Source organism: Phoenix dactylifera, chromosome 17, assembly GCF_051530095.1.
Source record: "Phoenix dactylifera cultivar Ajwa chromosome 17, Ajwa_hap1_PhDact_Kaust_v1.1, whole genome shotgun sequence".
NCBI classification, from domain to species: Eukaryota; Viridiplantae; Streptophyta; class Magnoliopsida; order Arecales; family Arecaceae; genus Phoenix; species Phoenix dactylifera.
Genome location: NC_143206.1, coordinates 8,379,759 through 8,396,690, shown reverse-complemented (window position 1 = coordinate 8,396,690; position 16,932 = coordinate 8,379,759). Strand labels below are relative to the sequence as shown.

At 38.4% G+C, this 16,932-nt stretch overlaps 1 protein-coding gene across 13 annotated transcripts in view; it reads right to left on the bottom strand.

Moving 5' to 3' along the window:
• Positions 1–1,143: 1,143 nt before the first annotated feature.
• LOC103723615 (preprotein translocase subunit SCY2, chloroplastic) overlaps positions 1,144–16,932 on the bottom strand; it is a 37,739-nt gene continuing 21,950 nt past the window's right edge. For 6 of the 13 annotated variants that reach the window (XR_016398909.1, XM_088713332.1, XM_008814578.5 and 3 more), the window contains 8 exons: positions 13,973–14,056; positions 10,282–10,423; positions 5,681–5,800; positions 5,416–5,545; positions 2,448–2,571; positions 2,221–2,327; positions 1,712–1,832; positions 1,144–1,593 (listed from right to left, as the gene is read on the bottom strand). Coding sequence is in view for 10 of the 13 variants with exons in the window: in XM_088713332.1 (XP_088569458.1) it covers positions 1,743–1,832; positions 2,221–2,327; positions 2,448–2,571; positions 5,416–5,545; positions 5,681–5,800; positions 10,282–10,423; positions 13,973–14,056 (797 nt within the window). In the remaining 3 variants the exon portion in view is untranslated. Of the gene's footprint in view, positions 1,594–1,701; positions 1,833–2,220; positions 2,328–2,447; positions 2,572–5,415; positions 5,546–5,680; positions 5,801–10,281; positions 10,424–13,972; positions 14,057–16,719; positions 16,930–16,932 lie in introns of those variants that run through there. The other 7 variants (XM_088713327.1, XM_088713328.2, XM_088713330.1 and 4 more) reach the window with 4 other exon arrangements.

Sequence of the window (16,932 nt, the reverse complement as noted above, 5' to 3'; positions counted from 1 at the left end):
ACAACAGCATAGCCCACATTTAGCTAGCAGAGAAAGAGGACTGCGTTCCTCCCGAGGTATTATCCGCTTTGGACGCTCCGGCCCGCGCGTCCAGCGCAGACGAGGGAAGACTGGTGCCCTCACGGTTTTGTTCCACAAAAAGGCCCTCGAGAGAAAAGGATTTCCACCCCCCATTTAAGGCACAGAACCTTTCCGCTACTAGCCGATGTGGGACTAAATTCAAGATCCCCTCCCCCCACACAACATAGCCCCCCCAGCGGAAAAGTCCTATGTCGGATTTTACCCGCCAGCCCCCCAGGCAACCTGAGGGGTAGTCAATAGAGAGAGGAGGCGCCCCTACCTGGCGCGTCATCTGTTGCGGGGACGACCTTTGGCCGGAGCCTCACACAACAGCATAGCCCACATTAAGCTAGCAGAGAAAGAGGATTACGTTCCTCCCGAGGTATTGTTCGCTTTGGGTGCTCAGGCCCTCGCATCCAACGCAGACGAAGGAAGACTGGTGTCCTCCCCCACAACACACGAAATCTTACCCGTATATTAGAAAATCTGTTTCGAATATACAGCACTTAGGTCACAATGAAATAATTTCACGGTTGCACCAAGTCCAACCTTTCCAAATCCCATAACAGGCGTAGACCATGAGCTGCAAATTTACAAGCTGGTCCTTAATTGAATCTAACATTGATTGGTCTGATCCCCAATTGACCCCTAATGTCGAACATCTTTTGTGTACGTGCAGGTCTGTTGGGGAACAAAATTGAGCTTTCTCAATATTCTGAAATATTATAATACTCTACTTAAAATTTTGTTAGTACATGATGTCATTTAGATTATTTGTCGATTTACATTGTTCACTATTTATTACTAGTTGTCATTTTTGAATAAAATCAATAAATAAACATGATTTTATTCCTCCCAATTTTGGGTTAATCAAAAACTGAAATGGTCTTAGATTAGTTCTTTCGGTTTCCAATATTACTTGGTTTGATTAATATTGACCACTAGTTCTTCCCTTTTTTTCTGCGGGAGGGAAGCATACATGGTTTTATCTCTTTTTTTTTCTTTTGACAGTTAGGAGGAACAAAACAAAGACTTTACAAAATTGTGTTTCATATGGCAAGAATTAAAATAAAAAAAAAAGAATTCAATAAAGAGTACAGCTTCTGGTGTTATGGCATTTTCCTCTTCACCTCAATCGCAACAGTCATACATTTTTTGATACTTACAAAGCAATTCCTACTCAGGAAAATAATATATGTTACAAAGACACTAGTGCACAAAAACAATGAAGACAAGAAATTATTACCAGGTTTGCAAATGCTTCTAACAAATCCCACAATAAAATCCTTTATACTTGGCACAATTGTGTATCATGTTGAAGTCATAGCTCATCATGGATGCTCAACAAAAGAAACCCCAGATTCTGCTGCATCTTGAACATTCCTTCTCATCTAATCAATGATGCTTACAACTCTGTTTCTGGCAAATAGAAGTTGAAGGGCATCCGTATGGCAACGGTAGCTTGAACTTGCCGAGCAAGATTGTTGCTTCCAAGGGCCTAAATTTCCTCTGCTGAAAAATACTGCAATGCTTCTGCAAAATACCAATTATTACTTACCGAACATTTGGGAGCATCAAACAGCACATTCACAGTTGAAGCGAAAAAAATCTTGCAGTTAATAAATATACAGTAGGATGGACCAAGTATCACCTCATTCCGGCACCTATCCACTTCTCATGTCCTAAGCACCATATCTCCTCAAAACCTTGCTGAGGGATGGCATTACGTTGTATGCCTGATAAGATCTTCTCAACTCTATAATCGAGCCCACCTGAAATAATAGGTTTTGGAACAGTATGATAAACTTTAACTGTCATTAATTTCAGCCACTGTAAATGTCTATATATGAGAAATGTAAATTGAATGGAGCATAATGGATATGACTAAAGGCCCACAATGCTTTAAAAATCTGCCATTGTTGGAGAATATTAATTACTTAAAGAAGAATTACCATACATCAGCAAGAAAATGCATGCATATTTCATCTAAAACAAAGTACACATGCCACACAGCTAAAAAATGTTAGCACTAGAATAATATTTTTATATCTATTAAACAATCTTAAAATTGACAGACAAGATACATTAAATTGCATTGCATATTATGCACATTGTTGCATGCATAACCAAATGGACTAGAATGTCACGGAATGCACTCACAATGATCAGGACTGATGTAAATCCCACTGCAAATCCCTCATTAATTCGTTGTAGATAATGATCAAGCAAAGTAGAGGAGGTAGCTAATACACTTAGTAGCAATCCACCTGCAACACATGAAAATGATGTGAAGTTGTTATGCACAGAGAAGTTAGTAACCACTTAACTCCCATCCCCAGACACCACTCATGAGAAATACTGATTTTGATGGCCATGGGAGAGGGTACCCCAGAAACGTGTTGAAGCTTGAATTTTTGTTAAATATTCTATCGTTGCCTTTCCAGGCTTTATGTTTGGTATTCTAGCACCCATCTTTGTCATGTAATCAGCGATCTCCTTGGGTAAGTTTGCCTACAATTGGAGAACACGGTTAAGAAAAAAGTGAAATTCTAAAAGACAACTCAAACATAAGAGCAGAAGCAATTAATTTTGCAAAGTGCAAGATGGAAAATCTTCAATGTGCAATTTCTTCAGTTATGTAAATGGGAGATAAAGCTAATACCTGGCTTTGTTTCCAAGCTAGGAAATATGTTCCAATACAAAACTTAGCATGAACTACTATAAGCTAACCCAGATTTAAGAGAGACTAGTTAGACAAAGCTTCATGGGAATGCCAACAATTATGAAAGGGCTAAAGTGAATGAATCATAAGTCTACCAAAGGTTTCTGCAGAAATGAATTAGCTTTTTAACTATATGAGGAGCCTAAACAAAGATGTAAAACCAATGGATGCATACAACTACAAAGTTCTGCTACACATTCAATCCCATGATCCAACATGTGATGATCCACCTCGTCCGGCAGATAGTCGGATGCTTTGGGAACAATGATTGAGGACCACTGGAGCGTCCAATGCAGTAGTTCGATCATAAGAAACAATTATTTTGCCTTCCTGATGAGCTGGTGGTGAAGCAACATATTAGAGCTCATCCTGATAATCTTGGGGATGACACTGAATGATGAAAGCGAATTGAATAGATGTAGCCCAGGGTTTGCATTTTCAATTTTCAGACATTTATTTTTGCTATTCTTCCTTTTCAAGTCTTTGAAATCCTTTATGTTTATCTTCTGTTATAAGAAGGTTTTACTGAGTTAGATTATTTGGATCTGATAGTTAAGAGGTCAACAGTGGTTCTTTATGTTATCTTGGCTCATAACATAAGATATTGAAACCACTAACTGATCCTAGTCTACCTAGGATGGCTGAAGACAATGCCAAACCCCATTTTCTTCTTATTTACGCCATAATAAAGAAACAGCATCCCCCCCCCCCTCCTCTTTTTCTCCTCTTTCAAAACAAGAGCAAGGAGTGCTAAAGGAGGAGTCAGAAATTATAGGAGAATGCAAAAGAACAGAAGAAGAAATAAAAGGAAAAGAAAGGCATAAGAATGGTAGAAGAGAAAAGAAATAAATTAAGAAAAGTTTAGAGTTGGCTGCTCTTCCAACCAATCTCCTCTTCTCCATCTTTCGTCTCTTTCTAAAGATTGGCTCTATTACCTATTCATGCTGAATCTAACATAGGATTAACTACTGACCTTAGATCTGAAATGGGGTCAATTTTAGCTCAGGAGAAGTGTAGTTACAGCTTTTTTAGGAGCAAGATAACGGTTACTTTATTATTCACATTTTCTTGTCCATTGCTTCTCTCAGACGGGTCAAGCACATCCTCAATCTTGAGAGAAACCTTCAGAAACCAGGACAAGTTTTTCTACATCAAAATCTGAACATAATTCAATCTTACAGCAGATTTTCAGATCTGAAACAATTTCGGTATCATAGTCTATCATCAAATCGGTCCAAACATTGATCTCTACATCACATGCACATGCATGCATTCAGACATTGGATAGCCAGAATATCATATACAATTAATTACTTCATACAGTTATATAGTTGTTGAGTTTGAGAAGCAAAAATAAATGGAATCCATGACCATTGTACATCAGGTGATCTACATAAGGCCAACTAATCATACTGCTAGTAGTGACTTTTGGTATTCGTAGGATCTACAGGACAGAAGGTCAAAACTGTTAGTTGTATCAAACGACAAAATCATTGCATGCATTTAAATTATATAGTGGACAAAAATTAATGGGTAGACAATCTAGCATTACGCACAATAAACAAATTGATGCATTATAATTGTAATGTACACAATTAGACTTATCAGCGCACACATTTATTCATATGCACAAAATCTGCATAAGCTTATGAATCTCAATGGTGCACACTATTTAACTAACCAGTGCACATATTCTAGCATGCAAAATCTGATTATTGGATGCATATATTTATGCAGATGGTGTCAGGACAATTTGGTCAGAAAAATTGGAAAGTGCCTATCCTGCAAATCTAAAAAAATGGCCAATCCTGCATATATGAAAATGTGCACAGCCATTTTTGCAAAATTCCCTAATTAACTGTCATTTGCTATATCTTAAAGCCTTAGTTTCTTGCAAGCCCACAATATCCTCAAAGATCTGGGAGGCGAACAAAGTTTAATTTTTGAGAAGAGACAATGCATTTGCAGTAATGTTCCGTGACAACCATATTTTTGAAGAAGACTAACCCTAATGCCATATTGATAAAACTACTTACAATAAAGAGGTGAACGTGCAGAATAAAAAACATTGTATAAATCATATTATCATACTAGAGTATTACAAAACTAGGAAAGGGAAATACAAAATTGAGGCATATATGAAGGAGCAACATGTCATATCACAATCACTTAAAAGGATGCAGCCATTGAGGTTATCCTCCATGCATAACCAATCCAAGAGGAACCTCATATTCACATGTATTCTTAAAAGTCTGAGTTGATGGCAGAATATCTTAGAGGACTAGGATAAAGAGGTGAGAAGTGATCGGAAAAGATTGATCTTAGATCCAAAATGGAACAAATAAAGCAAAGACGATGGTTCAGTTATGTAGCTTCTAGCAGTATTCCTTTTTCCCTCTAACTTAAGCATATGATGAATAAGCATCCACTATATTTAGTAATCAAACACTTGTAACAAAGCTTTGAGACGATCTGATTTCACAAAGATCAATAAAACAGTAGAATAACAATTCCAAGAGCAGTCAAAGATTTAAAATGCAGTCGAACATCAGTAAAAGGAAATCAAGTATAAAAAGGCAGAGGATAAAAATTTTCAATAAGGAAGCAATTAAATGAGATGAAAAATTACTTACAATGTCAAATATGTTGAATAGAAATACAAAAAATGCATAAATTGAATAATAGACCCATGGCTCTGCACCAATAGAGTTCTCAGGGTTCAGTATCTCCTTTAGGTTTTCCCAAAATGGCGATCCAAAAATGCTGATAACATAAATAGCATATTAGAAAGATGGAATAGATTGGGACCAGGTTAAAGACATTATACCAATGACAGTGCACGCTTTTTTCACAAAAAATGGATATAACTAGGACAATTGAAAGGACAGTGGAACTAACCCGGCCATAACACTAGGGAAAGCCAATAGATAGGTTGTGGTGAGAACAGGCTGCATTCCTGTAGGGTTAATGTTAAAAGGGATATATGGCTCCACCTCCGTAACTGGGGACCCCCCATTTCTAGGCACAGAAAATGAATCACTTTCAGTAGCTGTCTTACAGTTCAAAAATCGACAAAGTATAACAATATATAGGAGTGCATGTAGTAGAAGAATGATAGGTGGATCAACATTTCCAAGCAACAGTAGTCAATAAGTGAACCAACAAATAGTTTGATACTCCGAGGCGAAATATATTCTATTTGTGTAACAAAGATGTTGGACAATCACAGGCACAGTAAGAGTTGAAACAATTAGGAAAGTTGACTTGTTAACATGTTCTAAATCATTCACCAAATATGTGGAAAGAAAACAATCAGAAGATAACTAGATATTAGCTATTCATTCAAGAAAATAACTAAAAGGAATGTTTGCATCCTGTATAAGCTACGTCCTTCAAAAAGCACGCAGAAGAAGGCCGATCTTCCACATGTAAACAATTAACTTATATATCTAAGAAAATCGACTACTTCTACCATATAAAGGTTAGACAAAGCATTTAATTTGACAATTACAGGAAAAAAATTCTGCAGTTTTTAGGCTGCCTCTCAGGCTTAGTCATGTAAGATAGACAGCAGTACTTTAGGATCAAAGAATGCCTTTCAAACATAGACATACTTAATTTAAGCATGCAGAAGTCAGCATGCATTGGCTGAATCCTGGTTCTAACAACATTTTTCACCGTTACCAAGTCCTATAGTACAAGAAGTCCTATAATTTTTATGTGGAACCATCAAATTCACGGTTAACCATATTTGGAAAAAAGGGAAAAAACAAAGAAGTCAGAAAAAAGATGATAAAACAAAATAATAACAAGTTTCAGCATTCACACTGACAGCCTCCAACTTCAACCTGAAATACATTATTATGAGCTGAACTACCTCCAACGATCCTCGGTAGAGCAAGCACAAACTACTTCAATAATAAGATGTACAGTGATTCATAAATCGCCAAATGAAGGCTGGACAATTATGGTTAGTATTTATCTAGTATGGTGCTGCAAATTATTGAGTTGATTATTTCAGCATTGACAGCAAAAGCTACGAAAAAAGGTAAATATGCTATTAATTGGCATTTTAAAGAGAGGAACGTAAGGAAGTGGAATCTCATGTAACATGAAAGGAATGCTAACGGGCCAACTGAGCCTGGTCGTGTGAGTGCTAACATGCAACACATTGTGCAACCAAACCACAGGTTTGCCTGTTGAATAAGATGTTCACACAGATAAATGAAAAAAACAAATAAGTTGATATCTAACAATGATAAGAAGACTGCAAGGGTAGGAAAAAATAGATAGTACGAAGGATATACAACTGAAAACATGAAGACTACACAGATGATGAAAATAAACAAGCAAAACCATCTAGATGGAATTAAGATTAAATCAAAATCAGAATATATATTTAAAAAAAATATATGCATGAAGAATGCACTCCATGCTAAGTTGCATCAGCCAAATGTTATATCAATCCTTCTATGCCAAGCATTTGTTTAGACCAGAAAAGTAGGCTGATTAAGATACTCTGAGATCAGTATTGATCACTTTAGCGATAAAATTATAGTCAAATTCAACTAGAATCAGTTTACAGACACTTGTGAAGTTTTATTTCTGTGTAAGAACTAAGAATGGCTTTTAATAAATTTAAATTAACTACAAAGTGAAACATATACCATGATTTATCTGCATCACATTTGATGAGAGGCATTTCTCTGTATTTTGAGAAATAATTCATTTTTCAGAGTAAAAGTATAAAGCTGATTGCCAGCTTAAAGGATCCTATCTGAATCTCATAAGGGATACTTTGACCATCTGTTACACTGTTACAGTATAGTAAGTCATAAGAGACTGTACATTATTACACAGAAAACCTAGGACTCAAAAGGTAGGCTAAGAGATTTAATGCTGAGAAAGTGCGCAAAGTTGGCTGGTAACCCACTCATCAACCATCCCCATGATAGATAGACCAAGATTTCTACTTTCTTAAATTAAATTATATGTCTTCAATTCTAACGCATCAAAGTGCCTCTTATCATACTATCTATTGAATACTTCTCTTATATGTTACCCTCTCAGTTATTTCCAAGGTTGTCAATATGCCTAAGCAAGGCTATGATGTGGACCTTCTATATGGCCTAGGCAGGTGCCTAGGCACTTAGGCGGCTGCTTGCGGATGAAGCCCTCCAAGCTAAGGATGGCCCAATCATACCGAACCAGCCAGTTCAAGGTATATTGAACCGAACCGGTTGGGGACCAACATGGTTCAACTCACTTCAACCTATAATTTTGAGACGAGGCCGGTCTAGGTTTAGACCTCCCCAGTTCACTTATTAAACATCCACTCCCTACCCCACACCCCCACACCCGGCGCTCGCACTGGTACAAGAGCCCCCCTCCCCCCCCCCCCACCCCCCCTCGCATTTTCTGATAAATTCTTCCCTCCAACTCCTCTCTTTTTCACTCCGCTGAAGTTAGGGTTAGGATTTCCCCCGGCCCTCCTCTTCCCCCCCCCCCCCCCCCCTTCTCTCTCTCTCTCTCTCTCTCTCTCTCTTGCTCCGCTAGGGTTAGGGTTAGGTTTTGCCTCGGCTTTCCCCTTCCTTCCTCCTCTCTTCTTTTCTCCCTCTCCCTCTCCCTGTTCTCTATACGGGCACAGTATAGACCTATACCATAACGAACTGGTCACTAGTCCATTGTACCTCTAACACTAGTTCAACAAACCAAACTCCAAGCCTTTTATTATGCATACCTTTAATCATATGCATAGATAAGTATGTGCATATATCATAAATACACTCTTTCTTTACTATATATGGCATCATGAAACTTATTTTTCATATTTTAAAAAGTCCAAAGATCAAAATCTACAAGAACGAGAGAAGCAATAACATTGTTGTCACTGCAGCAGCCAACAGGCGGCAAAATACAACCAAGCAGCCAGCATCTAACAAGAAGCTATAGGAGGAGGAGGGTAGGAAGCAACAATACAGTAGGCTGCAGGGCCACAGCCAGCAACCATCAAGAAGGTGGATAAGGATGCAAGAGGAAGATAAGCTATAGCAAGCAAAACAAAAGGGGCAAAAAGAAGGGAGGAAATGGCTAGATGAATAAGAGATAGAAGAAGAATACAATGAAGAAAAAAAAAACTGAGAGGAGGAAAAGAAGATGAAGATTTGTCCAAGGAAAAGAAATAAAAAATATACACAAACCAGGAACTCATGCTACCCAATATAGCTGCCTTGCCACTTGTCACTGCAATGGTTGGCCTGTTGAAAGTCGTTAATCAACTCACTAGCTACTATAGGTTGCTGCTAGCCTTTACTGCCTTCCCATATGTCCCACACGAAGCTCAAATAGGTAAAGAATGGACAAGAAATTATTAAAGCAGTAGGGTTTAGGTAAGGCAACCCGACGAAATTAAGCATGTTTACCACCTAGGCACCTAAGTGGCCACTTTTAACAACATTGGTTATTTCTCTGTATTTTCAAGATCAAGCAAGATCGGGGCCAAAAGTACTGAAATAAAGGCTATTAGACATGCAGTAAAATTGTAAAAAGCTTTATGAGGATTTAAACACAGACTTAGGGCCTTTAGAGCTGTTGGAAGCCACCATCTGGAATTTCTGGTGACAGGCTGATGATGAAGAGCTCCACTTTAATGAACCGAAGGAAGGAGTTAAAGAGAATTGAGCAGCTTGTAATCTCCACCATCCCAATTTTTCTGGAATAATAATTCCCTTTCCAAGATTTTTTTCATTATCTCCAAAAAATAGGATTTAAGATTGGCAGGATGCTCTGATCCCTCTCTAACTCCTCCCTTCCAACACCATTCTAAACCAAAGCTCCCACCAGTTGAATCTTTTCACACAGAATTTCTAACGTCCAAAGAGACCCATGGTGTTAAGGGGAATTTACAGTCCACAAACAGTAGCAAATCTGACTTGAGGAACGAAAAGGCAAGAACATTACAGTAGATGGCGAAACTTGAGAAGCAAGCATCGGACTGGATGCACCTCAATCAGTAGCATGAAGAAAATACTTCACATCAAATCAACTTTACCACATTAGGATTACGTGCACATGAAGAATTTATACATAGAGCATGCATTTTCTCCAGAGTCCCCACATCAACATGAACTAACGTGCATATAAGTACGACACTCAGTTACAGGTCTAAAGGAAGATAATTTCACGGGACATGGCAACTGCCTCACACTGAACACTCATATCTGAGCTCATATAACATAATATAGAAGAGATGAATACATTAATAGCAGCAAAAGAACCTAGGGTCCTTGTGATGCATATACACAATATAAGAATTCTAAGCTGGCTAACACTAACATAGTCATATAAACATTTTGAAATGGCTCAATGTCTTGGTCAGCAGAGTTAGAGCACAATAAGATATAATAATTTCTGAAAAATCATTCTACATACATAACTTCCAAAATATCAAAGCAAAAGTGGAAGTCCAGCGTAATCTAAGAAGTATGAAGTGAGATTACCGTGCGGCAGAAGCCATTTTAAAAGCATAATACTGCAATTTGATCTTCCTACAACCTTCAGTAACAAGAACAGCCCACATAGTGACAATTGTGAAAATTCCAAGTACTGCAAATATGTAGGGCCACCAGCTCGCCACATTTCCTGATTTTAGAAGTACAATTAATTTCAGGAAAAGAAACAAAGTGACAGAAATACCATAATTTATTGCATAGACTTCACATGGTAACAGTTAGCATATTATTATTTGCTAAAGGTTGGACAAGACATAAAAAGATAAAGGGTATCATATCTTCATTTGTTTACAGAGATGAATACGAATTAGAACATGGCATAACGCCCACCTTTTCTCCGTATATGAAACAGAAACTAATCAACAACATGCAGCATCAAGTCACATGAATGTCATGCTATGTTTTTCATCGTTTACTTCAAGAAGATTAGCAAAAATTGAAAAGACAATGTGAACACAATAAGTTATTCTTATTTTGCTACTAGAAATAATTTGGAGGTATGAATTCAAACTATATATTTATTTGCAAAAGCTGTCCCTCAGCCCATAGCAAAAGCCCCACCCTCTATCTAAATATCAAATGCAGACCCTTGTCGAAATACTCCCAATTCTTACCCTGCCAGATGACCATAACAAGAATCTGATCGAGAATGGGGTTTCCCAAAATCGACCAGCTAGGAGGGTAAGTCAATGATCATTCTGGATGTAGAGAGTGGAATTGGGTGGAAACCTGCCTTGGTAATCCAAAGAGCCCTTCTGTTCTGCATGCATACTTGTTTCATGCAATGTAACCTAGATGCTCCAAACTTTGGCTTCTCTAAAATGTTGGACACTTGGACACTCGGGATAGTAATGATACTTTAACACTTCACAGTTCATAGACTTCATACCATCATATCATAATGTTATCGTCATTAAAAGTCTACCTATGGCACTTCTATGAAAGCTTTTGAGTCTAACATAACCACAAGCAAGTGTTTTATCAAATTTTATAAAGTCAAGGAGCATTGATCTAGCTTATTATTCATTATACGCATATATTAGTGCATATACACAAATATAAGTAAGATACAAATATGTCCCTATGACCCTCTTGTAGAAGACTCCTACATCAGATTCTTCTATACACCTGGACATTTGACACTAGGTTCACTTGTGCAAGTAACATTTGTTTCATGGTCTTATCTCAAGAAGATTTAGAAAGGTGAAAAACAATACAGATACAACATATTAGCATTTCTTCCAGCATAAGATTTAAGGACATAAGAAGTCAAACTCTGAATTTCATTTTCTTTTCCTTTCTTTGAAAAACCTAAAGATTTAGAAGGATAAAATTTCATAATATCTTTGAGTGATAGAGTGCTCCAAACAGAAAAACAAACAGAGAAGTAAACATACAAATAATCCCGTACAAGAGTCAAAAGTGACCAAAATGCCTGCAAGAACATCTTCACATTTTTGCACAGGTCAGGAAACATAATAACTACACAAATTTTCTCTTTTGTTTGTCAATGACAATATTGAAGCATAAAGACAAAGGTGAAGTATCTGACAGAGACCTCAGAAATTATAATCTGAGATTGATAGGTTTCTCAAAAGATTCAAGCTCGTCAGACCCATTGGCTTGCAAATCATCAGTTGAACTAGCAAATTATATCAATGAGGTTTAATTTCCTTACTCTTAAAGCATATCAATTTGCCAAATCATATTCGCATATTGGTTCATACTCCCTCATAATCGAAGGGCGTAGAAAATGTCACTCATAAAACAGGCCAAAGAAAAGCTCTTTCATCACAGAGAAACACCCATGACAGAATTCTTGCTTTAGTGAATCAAAAAATGAAAATATTCAGTCATTTTTTTAGATGGAGAGAGGAAGTTGGGAGGCAAGATGCTTTCTAGAAGTACTCACTAGTCACTGCTCTATACAAGCCCTCAAACAGAATTAAGCATCAAAATGAAAATAAATTTTACAAAACCAGTAGAGTACACTTAGAACCTCAAAATTTCTCAACCAAGAGCACATGGGGATACTAAGGGAAAAAGACCAAGCATTCAAGGACAAAGTTCGGTATCAGACTATATGTTTCCATCATAAGGAGATCCCGCTTGTAGGTCAGATTAGGGCAAAACGGGAATGACCAGCAGAAGCCTATCTCACTCAGGTGATTCCACTGCTAGCTATTTGTTTCTTAGGTTCTTTAGATATTTCCTTCTTTATTTAGATTAGTCAAAAGCACAACATTAAATTTTTCATTCATAATTTGTTTATATTGCTGCCTATAAATCCTACAAAAAGTATTAACTTTAAGCATTATTTTGACTGAATGATAACGGAACCATGGTATGCCATACCATACCGAACTGGACGGTACGGAACGTACCATACCATACAGATTCGGTACCGGTACATGGTATAGGGGGCATACCAATACTCAATATGCCCCCTATACCCACTGACTAGCTTTATCCCACTGGCTCTCCTGTCCCCCAGCAACTCCCACAAAGGCTGAAGAAGACTCCTACCCTCTCTGGCTCACTGACTAGCACCAGCCCCATACCAGACGTACCGACACCATGACAGGATGGCACCAGTACGGACAGAACCGAGATGGCATACCTTGAAGAGAGCTAATATCATCAGGATTTTTTAACTCCCAGAACATACAAACACAACAACATCAAATTAGTTTAAAATATTATTCGCTAGCATTTGACACATATTATACCCATGATTGATTAAAAAGATGTGGATCAATTGATGGATAGTCAAGATTCCATCAACAGCATTTTCACTTTAGGAGTTGATATAGATGCAGCCCCATTCCAACTTCTCATAGATGCATTCTCTTGTTTCTCTAAAATATTGAATGCCAAAAGTGAGTTGGGAATGTATTTGAAATAATCTATTTAATATTATCAAATGGTGGAGATGTGGAGTAGGGACATGGACCTGCAGCTTTAACTGTGATGAGAATCACTAAGTCAAATGAAGAGGTCAACAGCCTCCCAGTTACATATCCATACTAAATTGAAGATTTTAATGATAAAAGAGATGGCCCAGATTGGTCAAATGTGACCATACATACGCTTTCCCTTTTTATGACAATAGATAAATGGGCATCCCAATGCACAAAGCTCCCACCATTGCAGGGTTCGGGGAGGATCAAGTGTACCCAGCCTTACCCCTGCTTGCGGAGAGGTTGTTTCCGCATTCAAACCCATGACGCCCAAGTCAAACAGAACAACCTTACCATTGCACTAAGGCCAGCCCTCGAATAAGCTAACTGAAAACAAGCCTTAAATTATATTAACTTCACTTCTTTAACTAAAATAAGGTTATTTCAGTCACAGCAGTGAAAACAAAACAAAGGAAGAAAGTACGGAACAGAAAAATGTAGTGTATTTATCCTTTAATGTAAGAGTACCTAGTTCATCACTGCCTGGGCAGTCTAGGCTCTCTAAGCACCTAGGCTGCTCTTTTGACAACAGTGACTCAGAAAAACACACCCCCATTTTGCAGCACATGTGCGTAACTGTTTTTGTTTGATTTCCGTGCACTAATATGCGCACAGAAAAAACACTTAAGTCATACCTCATATTTGCACTTATTAAACTGTCGGGACCTGGGAGTATTTGAATGTAAATTAAAAATATTGATTAAAATATCCAAACCAACCTGCAAACTGTGACAACATCTTATACAATGTATCTGTATAGCCAGTCAATATGCCCGCACAAATTATTAATGAAGAACCATGACCTGAAATACACAGAATTACAGTGAGACAAATGTGCAGTCCAACAAAGTTTAGTTAAAATACTGCATTTCATATAATCTAGTATGGCCATAGTATAGACATGAAAAGAAAACCACAAGACCTTCCTTCATAATGATGGCCACATTGTTATATTAAAAGATTGGATATTGCTATCGAAAGTTTCTCTTTCTTTGGAAAAAAAAAAGAGAAGAGGGGGGGAGGGATACCTTATTCACTTTCATTAAGAAAATGACAGGTACATGGGGCTACAGTTCCGAAAGAAACAAGATAAAGAAATCAAATACAGCAGTCTTTAAAGCCCAAAAAAAGCTTCTTTTCCAAATCCAATCTGGTCCAGTCAATAATAAGAAACTTGACACTATCCAAATTCCAAAAATTGTCTTTCAGATTGGATATTGCTATCAAAAGTAAGGTGAAAATGTAAAGTTCATTTCCGTTGATATAACAACTGTAGCCACAATTAATCTGACATAGATAAATAGACACTCACATTTGCACATATGCATGCTTGTATATGGGTGTAACTACGTATGTTATATTTATTATACATATACATGCTTGCACAATATGTATCCGTGTGCATTTATTCCTACAGCTTACAAATTTATGCCTATAGCTTACAACTTGATATAAATGCATTTATGCATGTGCATATATGCTTGCACAATATGTATGCATGTGCACTTATGACTACAGCTTACAAATTTGGAAAGCAAATAGTCACAAGAGACTGTTAGAGATAAAAATTGCCTTGACATCCTGCTACCATAAAGTACATCCTGCGCCATTTAAACTGAAAATTCACATCTTTACCTATGATATACATCCAAAATATCTAAAAACAGAAACCAAGTATTAGGGGATTTTCATCTTTATACCAAGTAAACGCAATGTGTATTATACTAGTAGTTTTAGTTTGCCAAAATGGATGATGCCAAGGTTCGCGGTACCGATCGTACCGACGTACCGGTCGGCTCCGGTATCGGTACGGTACCGTTGCCGAACCGAGCCGAACCGATACCGTACCGATAGGGTACATTTAGCGACCCATCGTCGTTTTTTTTTTTTTTTGGGAGTTTTTTGGATGTTTTTATGTTTAGGTTTAAGGTTAAAACTAGATGATGCAACTTATTACTTCCAAATGATTCAAATAATGAGATGAAGAACATAAAAAAATTTCAAATTAAGATACAATCAATTACATACGTTTAAATCACTCTCGAATATCTAAAATCGGGTCGAATGGCGATGCTTCTCGTCAATATCTGGATCATCAGCATAATATGGAGGCAGATCAACCCATCCCTCTAACCAAGCGGCATTGTAGTCTTGTATGCTCAATCCTCGAGGAATGCGCGTTGAATCATAAGAACTCTCGGATCTCTCGCTGAAGCTCTGGCTCTGAGAGGTGTCTTGATAAGGGGCCCATCCGAATATGCCGGCACTAAAATCCGATCCGTAAGATCCTCCGGGCTGCGCAGGATAGTAGCTACCGGAAGATGACTCTGATGCACCATATCCATAGGCTGGCTGAGGCCGCGGATAATAGGAAGACTCGGAACTTGATACATCAATGGATTCGACTCCATATGGAAGGTCATCTGCAGCTGCATCCTGGCCTCTTGAACGACCTCGAGGAGCTCTTCTTCGATATGCAATGGTATCTGATCGGCCTATATCAGACGGCCTACCGTGGTCCGTATCTTGTGTAGCATGTGTAAACTGAGACTCACCGGTGTATCGAAAACCTCCCTCCGGCTGTGTCTCATAACTAGTACCATACTGTCCTCCACTTCCTCCATGGCTAGTAGATCCATCACCACCAGAATCTTCATCGCTGCTGGTCCAAGTCTCCTCCTCGACACTCTCCATTGGGGCCCTTTCCTTTCCTTTTCTTGTTTGTTGGGATTGACGCCCTCCTGATCGAGTCGACTGGGTAGTAGAGCGTCCTCGTCCTCGTCCTCGCATGAGAGGATCATCTCTCTGAACGGGAGCATCGGACCAGTCATGCGGTGACTGGCTCCCCTCTAGCCACGTCATATCAGCTGTAGGAGTGCGTGGAATGTTGCGCTCAGCCCATTGCTGTGGATCGACCATAGCCTCGGTGGCTATGATACTGGCTGGTCGTCGAGGTGATCCCGGCTCATCAAGCTCGGGCTCCTGCTGCTGGGCCGCAAGCCAGTCGAGCATAGGATTATCATCATCATCTGTAAAAGTTCTATAGATGGGATCTGCATACTTGAGCTCCACTTCCTCTTGAATGCATTTTAGCCTCAACCGTAGATTGTAGTGCACATAAACTAAGTCGTTGAGGCGCTTTTGTGTCAAACGGTTCCTTTGTTTGCTGTGGATGAGGCCGAAGGTGGACCAGTTGCGCTCACAGCCAGTCGAGAAGACCGTTTGGGAGAGAATCCGGATAGCTATCCGCTTAAGATTTTTTGCGGATCCGCCAAAATGAATCCATCATTCAGCTGCAAAAATATTGAAGATAATTACATTTTATATATATGATGGCCTCATAGTTGAAGATAATTCAGATGCAAAAATGTCTTGCAGATTTGTATTGTACCTGGATTCATAGTTGTCTTGCTCACGACAGCTGGTCGCTGTCCAAAGCTGTGGCTACCCTCTCTAAATAATTTGGTCTGTGGAAAGAAGCTTGTTGTAGTATGTCAATAATATAAGATCTGATATATTTACATATGTTACTAAATCATAGTTACCTCTTCTATACATAACGCGGCGACTTCTGGATCAGGCTCCATCTTATAAATAACATTACGCAGAGCATGAAGAAGTTCATCATCCATACCAATTCCACTCTCGTACTGAAACCGGGGATTCAGATAGTATGCTG